The sequence below is a fragment of the Podarcis cretensis genome, assembly GCF_951804945.1.
Source record: "Podarcis cretensis genome assembly, chromosome: 6".
Taxonomy (NCBI): Eukaryota; Metazoa; Chordata; class Lepidosauria; order Squamata; family Lacertidae; genus Podarcis; species Podarcis cretensis.
Genome location: NC_137175.1, coordinates 6,600,755 through 6,621,121, shown reverse-complemented (window position 1 = coordinate 6,621,121; position 20,367 = coordinate 6,600,755). Strand labels below are relative to the sequence as shown.

The 20,367-nt window shown below is 49.8% G+C and overlaps 1 protein-coding gene and 1 long non-coding RNA gene across 7 annotated transcripts in view; one reads left to right on the top strand and one right to left on the bottom strand.

Annotated features, from left to right (window-relative positions):
* LOC307218037 overlaps positions 1-20,367 on the bottom strand; it is a 157,060-nt gene that overhangs the window by 50,773 nt on the left and 85,920 nt on the right. The window lies entirely within an intron of this gene.
* Positions 5,758-20,367, top strand: part of ZNF512B (zinc finger protein 512B) — a 58,481-nt gene continuing 43,871 nt past the window's right edge. For 4 of the 6 annotated variants that reach the window (XM_079979192.1, XM_079979191.1, XM_079979190.1 and 1 more), the window contains exons 1-2: positions 6,027-6,138; positions 18,182-18,307. In XM_079979192.1, the coding sequence (XP_079835318.1) occupies positions 18,184-18,307 (124 nt within the window). In that variant the 5' untranslated portion in view covers positions 6,027-6,138; positions 18,182-18,183. Of the gene's footprint in view, positions 5,790-6,026; positions 6,139-6,278; positions 6,383-18,181; positions 18,308-20,367 lie in introns of those variants that run through there. The other 2 variants (XM_079979189.1, XM_079979188.1) reach the window with 2 other exon arrangements.

The following is a 20,367-nucleotide window of genomic DNA, read 5'->3' as shown; positions in this document are numbered from 1 at the left end:
CCAAATGGTCCGCTTCTTCCAGGCGTGCCTGGAGTTGTTCAGCAACCACTCGCTCAATGACCTTGCCCAAGAATGGAAGATTTGAGACTGGGCGATAGCTGGCCATCGTGGCCGCATCTAAAGATGGTTTTTTAAGAAGTGGTTTGATAACCGCCTCTTTCAGCGGGTCTGGGAAGGCTCCCTCACGGAGGGAAGCATTCACCACCCCACGAAGCCCATCGCCCAGTCCTTCCCGGCTAGCTTTTATAAGCCAGGATGGGCAAGGATCAAGGAGACAGGTGGTTGGTTTCACTCGTCCAAGCAGCCTGTCCACATCCTCGGAGGTAACAGATTGGAATTGATCCCATGCAATTTGACTAGACAGGACTCTAGCACTCTCCCGCCCCGGCCCTGCTCCCACGGTGGCGTCTACCTCTTCCCGAATCTGAGCGACTTTATCTGCAAAAAACTTTGCAAAATCATTGCAGGAGATCATGTGGCCCGTACTGGGCCCTGATGTAGCAGGTGGTTCCGCTAAATTGCGGACCACCTGAAAAAGTCTCCTGCTGCTGTTTTCTGCAGATGCAATAGAGGCGGTGAAGAAAGTCTTCTTCGCCGTCGCTACCGCCACTTGGTAGGCTCGACATTGAGCTCTAACCTGTGTCCGGTCAGCTTCAGAATGAGTTATCCGCCACCGGCGCTCTAGCCGTCTCAACGATTGTTTCATTGCCCTCAGATCCGTGGAAAACCACGGGGCTCTCCGGGCTCCATGCAATCGGAGAGGGCGCTTCGGAGCCAAACAGTCAATAGCCCTGGTTAACTCCACATTCCAGCGGGCCACCAGGGAATCAGCTGAAAGGCCATCAACATGGGATAAAGCATCCCCTACCACTCTCTGGAAACCATTTGGATCCATTAAGTGGCGGGGGCGGACCATCCGAATCGGTCCCACCTCCCTGCAGAGGGGAAGGGTCGCGGAGAAGTCCAGTTGCACCAGGAAGTGATCTGACCATGGCACTTCTTTTGTTTCACTTTTAGTTAGTGTCAGGTCACCAACATCCGTAGAGGTAAACACCAGGTCCAAGGCATGTCCGCGGCTATGGGTTGGGCCAAACTTATTCAGGGACAGCCCCATGGAGGCCATGCTTTCCATGAAGTCCCGAGCGGCCCCTTGTAAGGTCGTGTCGGCATGGATATTAAAATCCCCTAGGACAACCAAACTAGGTGTCTCCAGGAGAACATCCGCCACGACCTGAAGCAGCTCGGGCAGGGAATCCTTGGTGCAGCGGGGAGGTCGGTACACCAAAAGGAATCCTGTACTGCCCCTATTGCCCAACTTCCAGAACATGCACTCAGAGAACTGGGTCTTCCCAATAGGACGCCTGGTGCAAACTAATGACTTCCTAAAAATCACTGCAACCCCCCCTCCCCGCCCACAAGGCCTGGGTTGCTGTGCGTAAGAGAAACCTGGTGGACAAGCAGCAGCAAGAACAGGCCCATCCGCTTCATTCAACCAAGTCTCTGTTACACATGCCAGGTCAAATCCCCCATCCATGATCAGGTCATGGATGGCAGTGGTCTTATGAATCATTGACCTGGCATTGCACAGCAGCACCTTCAGGTCATGTGGGTATCCCTTGCTGATTCTAGTATCCATCTGGTCAGGACCAGACCTGGAGGCAGGGATAGTCCTCAGACAACGACTAAACCTGCCTCCTCTGTAATGACATGGTCTGGTCTTAGCGTAACTCCTCCTCCTACCCGAGATCACTGAGATCGGTTGTCCCAACGCATCCCCCCCTGTGGAACATGCCGCAGCCATTTTGTTGGCTGGGACCCACTCCCCGGCAGCCCTGACCCCTCCCCTTAAGAACAAAATAAGACCTTAAAACAATGAAAACAAAACAAAAAAGAAACCCCAAAAAACAAAAAACAATACAAATAAAAAACTCCAAAAATTACAAATCCATCAAAATCAAAACAAATTCCCAACTAAACATCCATCCCACCCCCACCCCATCCCTGCATATACAGTAATAATAATGACAATAATAATAATAATAAAGAAATAAAAAGGAAAAGGAAAATTTTAAAACATTTTAAAAAGAACTCTGCACCCCTCCGGATCCCCCTGGGCCGCAGCAGCAGCGACAGCAATCGTCCCTGTCAGGCCTGTCAGGCCCCGCCCCGGGCCAGATGGTGAGTGGCAAGAAGGAGCAGGGCCCTCAGACACCCGCACAGGAGAGTCCTCCTGGGCAGCAGAGCACAGCAGTCCCTGTGAGGCTTCAGGCCCCGCCCCAGGCCAGATGGTGAGTGGCAGGAAGGAGCAGGGCCCTCAGACACCCACGCAGGAGAGTCCTCCTGGGCAGCAGAGCACAGCAGTCCTTATGGGGCTTCAGGCCCCGCCCCGGGCCAGATGGTGAGTGGCAGGATGGAGCAGGGCCCTCAGACACCCACGCAGGAGAGTCCTCCTGGGCAGCAGAGCACAGCAGTCCTTATGGGGCTTCAGGCCCCGCCCCGGGCCAGATGATGAGTGGCAGAAAGGAGCAGGGCCCTCAGACACCCACGCAGGAGAGTCCTCCTGGGCAGCAGAGCACAGCAGTCCTTATGGGGCTTCAGGCCCCGCCCCAGGCCAGATGGTGAGTGGCAGGAAGGAGCAGGGCCCTCAGACACCCACGCAGGAGAGTCCTCCTGGGCAGCAGAGCACAGCAGTCCTTATGGGGCTTCAGGCCCCGCCCCAGGCCAGATGGTGAGTGGCAGGAAGGAGCAGGGCCCTCAGACACCCACGCAGGAGAGTCCTCCTGGGCAGCAGAGCACAGCAGTCCTTATGGGGCTTCAGGCCCCGCCCCGGGCCAGATGGTGAGTGGCAGGAAGGAGCAGGGCCCTCAGACACCCACGCAGGAGAGTCCTCCTGGGCAGCAGAGCACAGCAGTCCCTGTGAGGCTTCAGGCCCCGCCCCAGGCCAGATGGTGAGTGGCAGGAAGGAGCAGGGCCCTCAGACACCCACGCAGGAGAGTCCTCCTGGGCAGCAGAGCACAGCAGTCCTTATGGGGCTTCAGGCCCCGCCCCAGGCCAGATGGTGAGTGGCAGGAAGGAGCAGGGCCCTCAGACACCCACGCAGGAGAGTCCTCCTGGGCAGCAGAGCACAGCAGTCCTTATGGGGCTTCAGGCCCCGCCCCGGGCCAGATGGTGAGTGGCAGGAAGGAGCAGGGCCCTCAGACACCCACGCAGGAGAGTCCTCCTGGGCAGCAGAGCACAGCAGTCCCTGTGAGGCTTCAGGCCCCGCCCCAGGCCAGATGGTGAGTGGCAGGAAGGAGCAGGGCCCTCAGACACCCACGCAGGAGAGTCCTCCTGGGCAGCAGAGCACAGCAGTCCTTATGGGGCTTCAGGCCCCGCCCCGGGCCAGATGGTGAGTGGCAGGAAGGAGCAGGGCCCTCAGACACCCACGCAGGAGGTTTTTGTTTAACGGGTTCTATTTCTCTGGGGGGTTTTTCGTTTTTTTATATTGTGATGTGTTGTTTTGCTTTTGTTTAATGTGGCATTTTTACTTTTTCTTTCTGTAATTTTTGAAACTTTAATAAATATTATTTATATATAAAAAAAGAGAGCCATCGGCTGCCTTCACCTGGTCCATGCCGTTTCCCAGGATTGTGGCCGCTATCGCATGCTGACAGCTTCTTGCAAGCCACAGGTGAGTGTAGAGTGGGGACCAAAAGTAGGGACAAACTACCCCAGAAGGAGCACAATGTGTTCCCCACCAGAGGTACCACTCCCCCCATAACATCCCGTACACCCCAATGGGAGTATAGGAGCAGAATCGGATGGGATACCCCCATTATAGACAACAAAGGGGCAACAGGCCCCTCTTAATTTATCTTAATCTTCAAGGTGCCACAAAACTTTTTTGTGGTTCCGGGCCACAGCTCAGCAGTAGTGTGTGTGTGTGCTGCGCATATATATATATATATATATATATGAGAGATGGAGAACCTGTGGCTCTAGGTAGTTGTTGGACTCCAAGTCCCATCAGCCCCAAGTCCCATCAGCCCCTGCCAGAGGGCCAATAGTCAGGGACGATGGGAATTGAAGTCTGGTGACAGAGGGCTCCACCTGCTCCCATCCCTACTTCATAAGGTGATGCAAGACTCACCACGCCCCCCAGTATAGCGAAAGAGGATCAGGAAGGAATGTAGGAAACTCCCCAATATTGAGCCAGCTCCATTATTTTGCGTAGCTCAGTATAGCCTCCCCAGGGTTCAGACTACTTGGAGATGCCAGAATAAATTACGAAGAAAGGATGTGGCGTTCGGGACTTTCCACTTAAGAGAAAAGCTGAGTAATTTTAGAAGTTCGGGAAATAACATGGCTTGGGATAGCTCAGTTGGTAGCGCATGACACTCTTAATCTCAGGGGTTGAGGGTTCAAGCCCCACATTGGGAAAAGTATTCCTGAACTGCAGAGAGGTGAACTATAGATGACCCTCCTGGTCCCTTCCAATTCTACGATTCCAAGCAGATGGAGAAAAATTTTCTTTCTCTCTCACACAACACTAAAACTTGTAGGCATCCAGTAAATGTTGGGAGATTGAGGACAGGTAGCAGTGACAAACCTAGACGGCATCTTAAAAAGCAGAGACATCACCTTGCCGACAAAGGTCCGTATAGCTAAAGCTATGGTTTTCCCAGTAGCGATGGAAGGAAGTGAGAGCTGGACCATAAAGAAGGCTGATCACCAAAGAATTGATGCTTTTGAATTACGGTGCTGGAGGAGACTCTTGAGAGTACCATGGACTGCAAGAAGATCAAACCTCTCCATTCTGAAGGAAATCAGCCCTGAGTGCTCACTGGAAGGACAGATCCTGAAGCTGAGGCTCCAATACTTTGGCCACCTCATGAGAAGAGAAGACTCCCTGGAAAAGACCCTGATGTTGGGAAAGATGGAGGGCACAAGGAGAAGGGGACGACAGAGGACGAGATGGTTGGACAGTGTTCTCGAAGCTACCAGCATGAGTTTGTAGTAGTTTGGATTTGATATCCCACCTTTCACTCCCTTTAAGGAGTCTCAAAGCGGCTAACATTCTCCTTTCTCTTCCTCCCCCACAACAAACACTCTGTGAGGTGAGTGGGGCTGAGAGACTTCAGAGAAGTGTGACTGGCCCAAGGTCACCCAGCAGTTGCATGTGGAGGAGCGGAGACTCGAACCCGGTTCCCCAGATTACGAGACTACCGCTCTTAACCACTACACCACACTGGCTCATGAAGAGTCGGACACAACTAAACGACAACAACAACAAAAAGCCCTTCTTGACAAAGAGCACTGTTAAAACTGTGGAACTCCTTCCAGCTGGAAGCAATGGCGGCCACCAACCTGGATGGCTTTAAGGTTTAACAGAGAGTTAGACACATTCATGGGCTATCTGTGGCTACTGGCCATGATGGCTATTCTTGTGCTTGGGTTCTGCTTGATGGTTGGTCACTGTGAGAACAGGATGCTGGGCTAGATGGACCACTGGCCTGATCCAGAAGGCTTTTCTTAGGCCAGGATTGCACCTTCTGGATTGAATCCTGCATGCAGCGGGCATGCTAGAGAACTGATGCCACAGTAGACAATTTTTGCACTCCATGGGCAAAAAACAAGGTAACTAAAGGCAGGTTCCTCTGTGGTTTCTCCTAACATTTTTAAAAAACGGGAGGGCGTTTTATTCCCCCCCCCCCCATGCATGCTCCCATCCCCATTATATTTTAAGAGAGAGTTCCCTGCGCGATGAGGAGACGATGATCTGCGCTGTGGCGAAACAAAGAGCAAAGTCGGTGGGTGGCAACCGCAGCGGAGATGCAGAAAACAAGAATTCTTCTTTGAAAAATGAAAATCAGATCAACCCTAAGAGGGGCAGCTTGAACTCCTTCGCCCCCAACTCCAGTTCTGCGCCTGGCCACTTCTGCAGCGCCCTTGCTTGCGCCGTCCCCCTTGGATCGCGGCGCACCTGCTGGGGGACCCCCACCCACCCACCCAACTCCCAGTGCGCCCCCCCCTAAAAAAACAACACACCACCACCCAAGCCAGCTCCGTCCTCCTCCCGTCGGGCGCCGATCCCCGGCTGCAGCCGGGGGAGGAATACCGCGAGAGTTGCAAGCGGCTTCCCTCGGCCCGGCTGCGAAGGTAGGGAGAGGGGGGGAAGCGGGGGGTGGGCGCATGGTTGTGGTTGTGTGCAAGTGTGTGTGTGTGTGTGTGTGTGTGTGTGCAAGTGTGCGGGCGACGTGGTGGCGGCGGCGAGGGGGGGTCTCCGCGCATGAGCCGGCGGCGGCGGCGGCGGCGAGGGCGCTTTGGCCGTGCGCCTCGCTTTGCGCGCCCGGGCCCCGCCGGCCGAGCGAGCGAGAGGAGCGCGCTGCCCGCCCGCGCCGAGGTAAGCCCGGAGCCCCCCGCCGATGCCCGGCCCTCGCCTCGCCCCCCTCCGGCCCTTCCCCACCCGGAGAGGGGCTTTTACTCCGCCCGGTGGCCCCGGCCCGGCCTCGCCGGCCGCCTCCCCCCGGCTCCCCCGCTTCCTTGCGCTTCCTTGCGCCCCGTGGAGCTGGAGAGACCCCGGGCGAGGAGGAGGAGGAGGAGGAGGAGGAGGGCGAGGGGGCCAGCAGCGCCTTCCCCAAACCCCTCTCTCCTTCCCCCCACCCTCCCTCCTTTTCTTTTCCTCCCATCCCTCTCTCTCTCTTTCCCTTCCTTCCTCTCTCTCTCTCTTTCTCCTCCTTCTACATAAAAAGTCGCCATTTTGCTTCATTGCTTTTCCTGGGCTTTTTAATTAATTATTTTGTATGCCTTCCGACCCCCCCTCCCTTTCAACACGGCCCAAAGATTGGGGGGGGGGGGAGAGAGAGGCAGATTTCCTTTTCTTCCTTTCGGTCTATTTATATGTCTTTTTCTTCTTTTTCCCCCACCCCCTCCGCACCTTATTTTGCATGCGCGGAGATCAAACGATCGCGGGTGGAGGGCGGCTGTTGCTCTTGGTGGTAGGGGGTTTATTTGTGTGCATATATATGTGGTGGTGGTTGTTTTAATTTCTCGGATCCCCCCCCCCCTTTGCAACCCTCTCCCTTCCCAAACCCTCCTGCTGCTTCTCGCCCGCTGCAAGATTTTAATTTTTTTTTAAGCAAGCGAAACACCCATCTCTCTCTCTTTCTCTCTTGCATTCTCCGCCTGCGCTGCATTTCCTTGATTATTCGAGCTTTTTTGGGGGGGAAATGGGGACGGGGGGGGAGCAACCGAGTTCTGGAAATGTGGGAAAAGAGAGAGAAATAGCAGAGGAGGTTCGGAGCTTTGCTGCTTTGGAAAGCTCCCCCTGGAAGTGGATTAGAGTTGGGTGAGCCTGTCTTCTCCCTCGCGCCCCCCCCCAATTGCAAACTAAGCGGCCTCGCCCCTGGGCAGCGACAGGTGGTGCGACCTCCCCCCTTCTCCAACACACATATAGTGCGCTTGGTGTTAGGCACGCTTGCCTAGAAAGTGGTGCAGAGCGGAGAGGTGGGTGGGGCCCAGGTGGGGATGCTTGACCTACCTGGTCAGGTCACTTGGAGGTCACGAGGGCAACCAGCTCTTGGTGGCCCCCTGCCCTGCCCTGCCCAGAGGTCAAGGTCAACGTTGTCCGAAATCGAGGACCTGAACAACTTCCCTCCTTAATCCGTGTGATCCTGGCTTGAGCGCATGGGTGCACAAGCGCCTAGATTGAAAAACTGGTGTTTTGGGGGGAAGAGGTGTGCAACCTGAGCCCTGGATCTCTGGCAGTGATGCTGCAGCGCTGCGGCTGCCCGTTGCAGCGCACCTGCTTTCGGGGCTGGGCCAAATGGCGGCAACCCTCCTGCTGCCCACAGACGGACTTCATCCTTTGGGGCGCCTCAGATGCCGTGCCCCTGGGCCATGCCTTTGCCTCGAGGGGCTTTTGTGCGCCATGCGGCAGCGAGGCAACTGGAGAGAGATGGAGTGCGCAGCGAACATTGCTGTCTTCTTGGCGGGCTGGTAGGAAGACCAGCGCAGGCTCACCCCTGTCCAACCCCTAAATAGGGCCGGGAAAGGCTCCCTGGCTGAAACCCCCTGGGGAGATGCTGGCAGTCAGTGTAGACAGTATTGAGGCAGGTGGACCAATGGTGCGACTTAGTGCAAGGCAAGTTGCTTAATTCGGAAACATGAGAACTGGGGCAGTTTTAGCCACAGAGCTGAAGCACAGAAGGTATCCTGGTCAACTCCAGGTAGGGGTGGGAATGCCTCCTGCCTGAACCCCTTGAGGGATGCTGCCAGTCAGTGCTTGGCTATGTGAGCCAGTTCTCTGCAAGGCAGATTCTGATGTTCCTGTGTCCCCCACCTTCTTAAGGATTATGGGGGCTTGAGGCTCAGAAAAAGGAAATAGAAATAATTGGAAGAGGCTGCGGGATTATAAGCCCCGCCTGCACCCTGTCACCCCTTTTATTTGGCAGGTATGGGTGCTAACGAAACATTTCTGCTTTCGGTTTTGATCCCTGCAGTACACACCTCCTGCTGCCTCTTCCTCAAAACCCACCTTTCCTACCCAAACCTAAGCATCCTGGAAATTTTCTGTACAAGATGGGACCATCAGCAGCCACGGGTTACAATAGCTAATTCAAACCTCCACATTCAGAGGCAGTCTGTCTCTCAATATTAGTTGCGGGGGGGCGGGCATCTTGCTTTTGCATTCTTCTTATGGTATCCCTGGGGGCACCTGACTGCCTGTGTAGGAAACGGGATGCTCAGTTAGGTAGACTTTTTGGTTTGATCTCGTTGGGCTTGTCTTAATGTGTTAACAATAGGAGTATAGCATCTAGATCAAAGGAAGTAATAGTGCCACTGTATTGTGCTCTGGTCAGACCTCACCTGGAGTACTGTGTCCAGTTCTGGGCACCACAGTTCAAGAAGGACACTGACAAACTGGAACGTGTCCAGAGGAGGGCAACCAAAATGGTCAAAGGCCTGGAAACGATGCCTTATGAGGAATGGCTAAGGGAGCTGGGCATGTTTAGCCTGGAGAAGAGGAGGTTAAGGGGTGATATGATAGCCATGTTCAAATATATAAAAGGATGTCACATAGAGGAGGGAGAAAGGTTGTTTTCTGCTGCTCCAGAGAAGCGGACATGGAGCAATGGTTCCAAACTACAAGAAAGAAGATTCCACCTAAACATTAGGAAGAACTTCCTGACAGTAAGAGCTGTTTGACAGTGGAATTTGCTGCCAAGGAGTGTGGTGGAGTCTCCTTCTTTGGAGGTCTTTAAGCAGAGGCTTGACAACCATATGTCAGGAGTGCTCTGATGGTGTTTCCTGCTTGGCAGGGGGTTGGACTCGATGGCCCTTGTGGTCTCTTCCAACTCTATGATTCTATGATTCTAACTGCATTTTCTTTCTTCGCCTTTTGGTATCCTTCTATCTCTTTGTAAGCTCCTTGGGGCAGGGATTCCCTCTTCCCTTCTGCTCATATTAACTGTAACGTGCCACATGGCAGAATGTCATCTATGTAATCGGGCTGCGTTATCGGAGAAGGCAAGTTTTCAGGGGTATTATCCATCTGGAACAAAGCTTGCCGTCTAAACTTGATGTCTGTGGTGGAATATTTTGCATGTCTTGCAAAAACAAGACCTGGAATCATATGAGGATGTTGTAGCTTGATGATGGTTTGATTTGTTACGTGCACAGCTGCCTTTGCCCGTCTCAGGGTGGTAGTCAACGAAGTTTTACTCCAAATAGACCCATTGAAATTAATGGACCAAATTCAGCCATGTTCATTCCTTCCACAGGATCATGCACTGAGTAAAACTTAGTTGAATACAGTGATACCTTGGCTCCCAAACAAATTAGCTCCTGAACGATCGAAACCCGGAGGTGAGTGTTCCAGTTATCAAACTATTTTTGGAAGCCAAACGTCTGGCACGGCTTCCGATTGGCTGTAGGAGCTTCCAATCAGAAGCTGCGCTTTGGTTTCCGAGCGTTTTGGGAGTCGAAGGGACTTCCGAAACGGATTCCGTTTGACTCCCAAGGTACGACTGTACCACCCTAAGAGCCTTGGAGGGTAGGTCACTATTATTTCCCATTTCACAGGGAGAAAAACTGAGGCTGACAAATTTGCAGATGTACCTAAGACTACAGAGTGAGCTCCAATCCCCGGGCAAATTATTTGCTGGGTTCTACTGATTATTTGCTCAGAAAGTTTTTTTTTAGAGAAGGATAAGTTGGATAGAGAGTCTTGGAATTCCTGGGCATTTGTTCCTCCTTTAGTTCCTTTCAGAAATGATTGATCGACGGCATTTAGTGTCCTTTAAAATTATCATTACGGTGTTTTCACATTTGCCTTTTTACGCCTGCTGGCAGCGCGGAGTGGGAGGCGATCGTTAATCCTCTGAGAAAGGAACCTTGAAATCATGGGATGCGCACACAGATTTCCTGTTCAACTGATGGAGGGGAATTATACCCGTTTTAAAGCTTATCCATTTAAAAGTGCTGTGCACGGAATCTATTCCATTCAAAACAGGTTCTTTTCTTTTCGTTCGTCCCCCCCCCCCCCCATTTTAAATGCAAGGTCTGCGGAAGCAAGGAAAAGGAAAAGAGTCCGTTTTTAATTTAATCCAGGCTTTGGCGGGTGGGCGGAGAAATAGAGCTGTTCCTGTCCAAGAAGTTTTGTTGTAAGAAACTCACACACACACACACACACACACACACACACACACAAAACCCCCACACCAACAAAAAAACTCTACATATCTTGCATAAAATGAAAGGGAAGGGAATTGTAGAAATCAGTAGGAGGCTAGGAAATCATTCTCCTGTCGCACAGACCTATGTTTACTGCAGCAAACAACTTCCTAAACTGTGCTTTGCCTAGTAACCCGTGTGTGTGTGTGTTTAACCCTTTCCTCACTGTCATTTTCTCCCCTGCAACACGTTCCTTCCAAGCCATCTCTCCCCAAACAGCATCGCAAGTTTGCAAATAAATCTGGCTGGCTATGTGCAAAAACTCAGACAGAGAGATGGTTGGAGGAGTGCAACAGTCAAGGGGAAAGGTTTATATCCCCAGCCTGCCCTCCCTGCTCACTTGCCCAGGGATTCTCCTGTACAAATGCATCTGCTTTGCGTTGTCAGAGGGTCTTGAGTTCAATTCCCAGCATTTCCAGGCGAGACTGGCAAACTCCTGTGTAAAATATCCCGGAGATCTGTTTCCAGTCTGTGCCAGTATTACTGAGCCAGATGGATCAAGACAGCTTTCTGTGGTCTTATGTCTTGTATTGCAAATATGTGTTTGGGACATTCTGATTTAGGAGTGGGGCTGTCGGGAGTTGAGATCTTGTGTGTCGGCAAGCTTGGTGCCCTAGACGCCACTGCTGCCAGGCGGGCCAGTTCCCTGCCTAGGATGGGGCAACTGTAGACCTTGTTGGTTTTGCCACCTTAATGATAGAGAGACCTGCATCCACGTTGAGATGCCGTTACTAGGCCGCTTGGGACAACCTGCTCCAGACCTCCCCAAACCTGGAGCTTCTCCCAAGCTGAATAATAGTAATGCCCCCACCACTCTAGGCAGGTCGAACACAAAAACAATATACAGTGGTACCTTGGTTCTCAAACTTGATCTGTTCCGGAAGTCTGTTCCAAAACCAAAGCGTTCCAAAACCAGGGCGTGCTTTCCCATAGAAAGTAATGCAAAATGGATTAATCCGTTCCAGACTTTCAAAAACATACCCTAAAACAGCAATTTAACATGAATTTTACAATCTAACGAGACCATCTATCCATAAAATGAAAGCAATAAACAATGTACTGCAGTCAAACAATCAATCAGTCGCAGAACTGGGTTCCACACAGTCACAAAAACAAAAACAAAAGAGCCACAAAAACAAAAAACCCAAAATAAATAGCAAAAACAGACCGACCTCAGTGTAACACTCAAAACGGAAGTGTGGCACTCAAATTGGAAGGGTAACTCTCAAATCGTCATCGTAACACTCAAAATGGAAGTGTGGCACTCAAATCAGAAGCGTAACACTCAAAACAGAGCATGTTTGGCTTCCGAAAACAGTTCGCAAACCGAAACACTTCCAGGTTTACAGTGTTTGGGTTCCAAGTTGCTTGAGTAGCAAGGCATTTGAGAACCAAGGTACCACTGTAACATCCAACATTAAAAACTTCCCTATACAGGGCTGCCTTCACATGTCTTCAAAAAGTAGTTTTTTATCTGTTTGAGATTTGTCAGGAGGGCATTCCCTCAGAGCTGGACCTCAGTGTCCGGGCTGAACGATGGGGGTGGAGATGCTCCTTCAGGTATACTGGACCGAGGCCATTTAGGGCTTTAAAGGTCAGCACCAACACTTTGAATTGTTCTCAGAAGCGTACTGGGAGCCAGTGTAGGTCTTTTAGGACACTTAACTTAATGAAAAGTATGCAGGCTGTCAGTGTGGGATGTCACCTGAGTGCAAGGCCTCCGTGAAGTTTCAAATATCCTCTTTTAAAAAATTAACATTAGCGAACATATGTGCACTTTTAAAAATGATTGTTAATATTTTATTTAGAGAATTTCAGTTAAAAGAAATAAAGTGGAGAAGAGAGAAAGAAAAAGGGAGCAAAACAGTGCAGTGTTTTGTTTTGTTTTTACAATATGTGCACTTCTGACAACAAACTTTAAAACAGAGCTGGCCTGCGCTTTGGTGCAAAGCACTGGCGTTTATTGACGTACTTGACTTTAAAAACACAGACATACTGGAAAAGTTGCACAATATTTTACTAGAAACATTTGAAATACATGAATGTTTGTGTGTGTGAGGGGGGGGGAACACCCACAACAATCGAAGCTTAAAAATAAAATATTTATTAAAAGCAGATCCCACAAAATGTTTCTTGTTCCAAATTACACAGAATTAGCTGAACGTATTAATGAACTGAATTAGGAAGAACAGACTCCCCAAGACAGTCATAGAAATACATTCCAGGTATTGCTTTGCATGTTTACTCGGAAGCAAGTGCAGCTAAACTAAAGGGAGATTACTTCCAAGTAAGAGTGCATGAGTTATTTTACAGACAGTGCAATTTATGATAGTTGTTGCTGCTTACCACTGGAGCGAACCAACCAAACCATTTATTTCTGTTAATAAAGATTGAGGAAATGGGACCAGAACACTAAGCAGATCTATGGCAAAGTAGATCGAATCAGTATCTTTACTACGCCACAGCAAGACAGATTGGTAACTAGGGGTAAAGCAACATCAACGGAATGTGATTAAAAAATAATAATAACACCAGATCCAAACCTGGAGCAGCCAAACACTTTCTGCATTTAAGAAATGAGGAAGGTAAAGGGACCCCTGGCCATTAGGTCCAGTCGTGGCCGACTCTGGGGTTGCTGCGCTCATCTCGCTTTATTGGCCAAGGGAGCCGGCGTACAGCTTCCGGGTCATGTGGCCAGCATGACTAAGCCGCTTCTGGCGAACCAGAGCAGCGCACGGAAACGCCATTTACCTTCCCGCCGGAGCGGTACCAATTTATTTACTTGCACTTGATGTGCTTTCGAACTGCTAGGTTGGCAGGAGCAGGGACCGAGCAAGGGGAGCTCACCCCATTGTGGGGATTCGAACCACTGACCTTCTGATCGGCAAGGCCTAGGCTCTGTGGTTTAACCCACAGCGCCACCCACATCCTAAGAAATGAGGAAACAGTCCAATTGGTTATTAGTATAGGCTTAGGGATTCAGGGGCGCTGAATGGGGGACGAGCCCCCCCCCATTTTCAGGGAGGGTGCTGTGGTCCCTCAGTATTTTGTGGCCACGACGTGCCCCGCCGGGTCTACCTGCCGCTGTGATGGGCCTTGCATAGCCTTACCCACAGCAGCGGCAGGCCCCGTTGGGCCTCCCCCCACTGTGTGACATCACACGTGTGTGTTGCGGGTCTCCCCAGCATTGGGCGGAACCCGGCACGTATGTCGGCGCTGTCCGTCCTTCTGCTTTCCCCATGCCTAAAAGCACAGCTCCAGGCGGTTTTCCATTTGCCTCCCACCGCTTTCCCCGGGAAAACCCAGTTGGCATTTGGTCCGATTCAGCGTTACGGTGTTGGTTTTCCAAGGACAGAGGCAAATTGGATGAGCCCTCAGTTCCCAAACTTGTGTCTGGGCTGGACCTCACTAGATGGAAAGTGGGCGCTCTCAGAATTTTTATTCTCTCTTTATAGATGACTAGCATGTCAGGGAGATAGTTCTTTCCTCGCTGGCATAAGTTTATATTTTGATGTTTTAAATCCAGTTTATGAGTCTCTGAACGGTTCGACCCAGAAAGAAACTTCTGTTTCAGGCAGAACCAGGCCATTGCTTCTTGATTTGCAATGAGTGGTAGTCACCTGAGTTTTACTCTCTGCAGTGGCACCAGGCAAAAACATTCCTTTTTAACCAGGCCTTTTGGTGATCTGATTTATATCCTATGCTCTTTTAAAATGTGATTTTTTTGGGGGGGGGTGTTGCTATTGGGCTGTTGTTTTTATTTTTATTAGTTATTTTGTGGTTTTATATCTTGATTTTATTCTGTGAACAGCCCTGAGACCCCCCGGGTTAGGGCAGTATATAAATTCAATCAATTAATAAAAATTAGACTCACAAGTAAACCCATTGAAATCAATAAGCCTAACGAAGGACTCATCCAGACAGTCTTTTGTGACAAGTTTCTAGGCCCAGGTCCAAGTGGTTGTGTGTGTGTTTTGTCCTGACGCTTTCCCCAGGAAAACCCACATTTTACTGCTGTATCGGAGTGAACGGCAATTGGGTTCCCCGCAGATTGACATTTGCTCCGAATCAACGATAGCCTTCCAGTTTGGTTGCCATCACTTCCTCGCATGAGCTGCATAAAGAAGACCTTTATTTTTTGCACTCTTGATTCCTCTAGCATTCAACTTTGCTGCTTGTCCATGAGTTCTGGCGTTGTAAGAGGGAGAAAAAGTTTTGTCTGTCTACATTGGTGTTTTCCAAACTCGGGTCTCCAGCTGTTTTCTGGACTACAACTCCAATAATCCCTAGTTGGCAAGACCAGTGGTCAGGCATGATGGGAATTGTAGTCTGAAAAAAACAGATGGAGACCCACGTTTGGGAAACCCTGGTCTATATCCTTTACTTGACTCTTCAAAGAGAGCGCCACCCCCATCCAAAAGAGGCTGGATCGCAGATTCTGGACAAGCTCCTCTCCAGGAGACCGATAACCTCTGCATTGTGCTTGATCCTGTCCACGTCTCTTCTGTTTTGGCACATAAGAAGATGGTGATTCTCAGTTCCGCAAATCCAATATCCAACTTCTCCCCTGGCTTCCACCCCAGTGTTAAATACTAAGCCATGTGGTTGGCGCTGTGGTCTAAACCACTGAGCCTCTTGGGCTTGCCAGCCAGAAGGTCAGCAGTTCGAATCCCCACGACGTGGTGAGCTCCCATTGCTCTGTCCCAGCTCCTGCCAACCTGGCAGTTCAAAGGTACTCCAGTGCAAATAGATAGATAGGTATCGCTGCGGCGGGAAGGTAAACGGCATTTCCATGTGCTCTGATTTCCGTCACGGTGTCCCGTTGCACCAGCAGCGGTTTAGTCATGCTGGCCACACGACCCGGAAAGCTGTCTGTGGGCAAACGCCGGCTCCCTCGGCCTGAAAGCGAGATGAGCGCCGGAACCCTATAGTCACCTTTGACTGGACTTAACCATCCAGGGATCCTTTACCTTTACCTTTTTTTACTAACCCATGGGCTTTAATCGTCCCAGAGAAATAGCAAAAAAAACTTGCAGAGTTAAGAGGCCTTTCAGAATTCCTTCTATCCTCCTGTTCCACGTTTTTTGCTCCAGGTCGGTTTCCCAGGTATTAAGCCTAATGAGGTCCCAGGCAAAGAGCCAGGCAGAGCCTATGACATTATTAATTAATGGCTAGGTTGCTGCAAATGGCCACATGGCAGATTAACTTTTTTTTTTAAGGGGGGGAAGGGAAGAATTGGGTTGGTCAAAGCCGAAATATAACAAAGACTTCTGTCCTGAAGGAGTGATTAAGCTAAAGCTTTGCTTCCTAGCCTGATTTGCCTGATAATCTGGTTGTTCTACAAACGCTCCCCCACAGAAAGCAAGGAATTCTCTGTGTCAGCTCCCAGCGGTGCTCGCTTGGGCCGGGGTTTGGTTCCGCAAAACGACTTTCTTCCATTCTCAGGCACGGCAGAAACTACCCCGAAGGCCTTCTATGGGCCTGGGCGCAATTGGCATTTTGCAGAAAATCTAGTTATTACCCGGGACCGGAAACAGGTGGTGCAGGAGTGCTTAATTCCATGCATCCACCACCAGCCGCCGAACGACCACATTCACAGCATTCTTTTAAAGCACTGTGATTCCACTTTAAGCAGTCATGGCTTCCCCCAAAGAATTCTGGGAGCTGTAGTTTAAGCACCCTAAGAGTTGCTTGTGAACACCCCCCCCCCCCCGTTCCTTTCACAGAGCTACAATTCTCAGTCGCTCTTCATGGAGAACTCTGGGAATTTTAGCTCTGAGTAGGATGGGGCCTGCTAGCAACTCTCAGCACCTTTAACCAAAGCTACAGCTCTCAGAATTCTTTGGGTGAAGCCATGACTGTTCAAAGTGGTAAAGGGGCCCCTGACCATTAGGTCCAGTCATGGCCAACTCTGGGGTTGTGGCGCTCATCTCGCTTTATTGGCCAAGGGAGCCGGCGTACAGCTTCCGGGTCATGTGGCCAGCATGACGAAGCCGCTTCTGGCGAACCAGAGCAGTGCATGGAAACACTGTTTACCTTTCCCGCCGGTGTGGTACCTATTTATCTACTTGCACTTTGAGGTGCTTTCGAACTGCTAGGTGGGCAGGAGCTGGGACCGAGCAACGGGAGCTCACCCCGTCGCGGGGATTTGAACCGCCAACCTTCTGATCGGCAAATCCTAGGCTCTTTGGTTTCACCCACAGCTCTAGTGCTTTAAATTTATGGTGTGCATCTGGTTTGAAGCTGATGCATTGATATAAGCACCCTCAGTTAAAGCTGCTCTTGTGTCTTGAATTAGGGAGGGGGGGGAGGAGAAGGCTTCCAATAGGAAACTGGCTTAATGCTCATCGTTTTATAGGAAAAGACCACTTAAATGATTCATACCGAGAATTTAGATAAGGCTCACGTTTCCCTGTTTAGCACAGTTTCCCCATTAATAAGGAAAATTGGAAATTTATCGCTCAGATCTCCTCATTAAAACCTGCTCCCTCTCCCCTTTCTCATCATGAAAATGAGAAAAGAAGCAAAAGAGAAGAACCCTCTGCATGGAGGGTCTCTGCAACGCCTAACAGAGAAATCATGATTATTCACTTTTTCTGTATTTGCACTTGGGCTGAGCGCGTCTCCCTGAATGGGGGAGCTTCAACCTTAACGGCTGTAGAATTGCTGCTATTCCTGGGCCGGGGAATCTGTGGCCCTCCAGACCTTTGCTGGACTTCAGCTCCCAGCATCCTTGACTGCTGGCTAAGGTTGATGGGAGTTGGAGTCCAGTGACATCTGGAGGCCTGCAGGTTCTCTAAGCCTGTGCTAATCATGTACATTTGGAAACAACTGGAACATGGCAGCTAGTCTGGTGACTGGGAGCGGCCGCCGAGACCATATAACACCGGTCCTGAAAGGCCTACATTGGTTCCCAGTACATTTCAGGGCAGAATTCAAAGTGTTGGTGCTGACCATTAAAGCCCTAAATGGCCTCAGTCCAGTCTATCTGAAGGAGCGTCTCCACCCCCGTCGTTCAGCCCAGACACTGAGGTCCAGCTCCAAGGGCCTTCTGGTGGTTCCTTCACTGCGAGAAGAGAAGTTACAGGGAACCAAGTAGAGGGCCTTCCCGGTGGTGGCGCCCGCCCTGTGGAACGCTCTCCCACCAGATGTCAAGGAAATAAACAACTATCTGACTTTTGGAAAACATCTGAAGGCAGCCCTGTTTGATGTTTTACTGTGTTTTTAATATTCTGTTGGGAGCCGCCCAGAGTGGCTGGGGAAACACAGCCAGATGGGTGGGGTATATTATTATTATTATTATTATTATTATTATTATTACACAGGAATTGGCTTCCTACTCTTGAAGAGGCAGGATCAGGCTGCTTTTTTATATAGCAGGTGAAAGGTGCAAGCCAAGTCTTCCTTCTATCAAACTCATGTCGCGCAATCGGCCTGTTTGATCGTGTCCTTTCTCCTTTGATTTTAGCCATGGCGGATTCATATTCCTACAGAGGTGGAAAGAAGGTGGCTGGATCTAGCAAGTCCAGCGCAGACAAAGACAGCAGCAAGGCAGAGATGAAGATAAACCCGGCGTACGAGCAGTCGAGGCTTGGTGAGTTAAGCATATCACCTTTTCCAGCTGCAATAGAAAGGGCTTCGTTTGAATTAAGAGAAGCGTCATTGGTAAGGGAACCAAAACTGGGCCCTCTATATGTTGTTGGGCTACAACTCTTGGTGTTACCAATGGTCTGGGGTGATGGGAGTCTGAAATATGGAAGGTGTTTGCCTGGCTACCTGTCTCACGGCAGTGCAAGGAAATAAATACAGTGGTACCTCGGGTTACAGACGCTTCAGGTTACAGACGCTTCAGGTTACAGACTCTGCTAACCCAGAAATAGTACCTCAGGTCAAGAACTTTGCTTCAGGATGAGAACAGAAATCGTGCTCCAGTGGCAGCGGGAGGCCCCGTTAGCTAAAGTGGTGCTTCAGGTTAAGAACAGTTTCAGGTTAAGAACAGACCTCCGGAACGAATTAAGTTTTTAACCCGAGGTACCCCTGTAGTTAGGAAGCACATACAGGTCAGGGAACTTGATAAATTAACACTTAGGTTGAATAAAATGTACAGTCATACCTCATGTTATGTTTGCTTCAGGTTGGGCATTTTCAGGTTGCGTCCTGTGGCAACCCGGAAGTAACAGAACGGGTTACTTCCGCTTTTTGCCGCTCGCGCATGCGCAGACACGCAAAATGACATGCGCAGAAGCTGCGAATCACGATCTGTGCATGCGCAGACGCGGGTTGCGTTCTGTTCAGGTCGCAAACGGGCCTCCAGAACGGATCCCGTTTGCAACCAAAGGTACCACTGTATTTCATTGCCTGCCAGAAAATGTTGTACCGCAGCGAAACGAAACCCAGTACTTTGGAACAGCAACTCAGATTGGAAACGGCCGTTCTCAAGTTTTTTGAGCTTTGACGAGTTGAGAACACAGTTGGCTTCTGATGTCGGAGGCGGTTCCTGCGCAAGTTGCCATTGCCCTTATTCAACGAACCGCCTGAACTTCCACAATCTAAATTGGTTTTGTTTTGTTTTTTTTAATAATATTTATTCAGAGTTTAAGAGTTACAAAAAGAAAAAAGAACAATACAAAATACAAAAAGAAAAATACAACAACAGAAAAGACAATAAAAAATAAAAAATGAAACATACATTCCCTTAAAAAATAAAAAGAACTGATTAAACCTTTACATAACTTTCTTCCTTTACCTGTTTCCTTGACCTCCTCTCACCTCCCAATTTTGTATTCTAATTCAAATCGTTATTTCAGCAAATACTTCCAACCTTATTTTCATTTAATAAATTTAATATAATAGATTGTAATTTAACGTCCTCTCTTTCGTCAATTTCAACACAATCTAAATTGGTTAGGATGTTGCCTTCCGTTCAAAACGTACTCATAGAATCACAGAAGGGGCATCCAAGGGTCATCTAGTTCAACCCTGGCCACACAGGGATCTCAGCCACTCAACCTTTTTGTGCAGCATTAGCAACATTGCACGTGGGAACAACAAAAAGCCTAGGCAGGGTTGTGCTTTCCGCTTGTGTAAAAGCACATCCGACCAACATTATAGGTCTGGTAGGTCTTTTTTGTTTTCGAGTTTACAAGGAAAGGGCCCAAAGACAACGCAAGTGACAAGAATTCAGTGCAGATCGGGTTCCCTGTTCCCGGGCCCGGGCCCTAAGGAAATTAGATTAGCTTCAACCAGAGCCAGGGCCTTTTCAACTCTGGCTCTGGCCTGGTGGAACGCTCTGCCTCATGAGACCAGGGCCCTGCAGGATCTGATTTCTTTCCGCAGGGCCTGTAAGACAAAGTTGTTCTGCCTGGCCTTTGGCTTGGAGCCAGTTTGACTCCCTCCCTCCCTCTCTCTCTCTCTTTTTTTTCCTTTCTTTTCCTTCTCCTCCTGCGATGAGGCTACATTTTAATATTTTAATGTTCCATTATTTTAATGTTGTATTTTATTTTTGTTTTTAAGTTGTAATCATTCTTCTTGTTTTTATTATTGTTTGTAAGCCACTCTGAGCCCGGCCTTGGCTGGGGAGGGCGGGGTATAAATAAAAAATTATTATTATTATTATTATTATTATTATTATTATTATTGTTAGCTAGAACACTC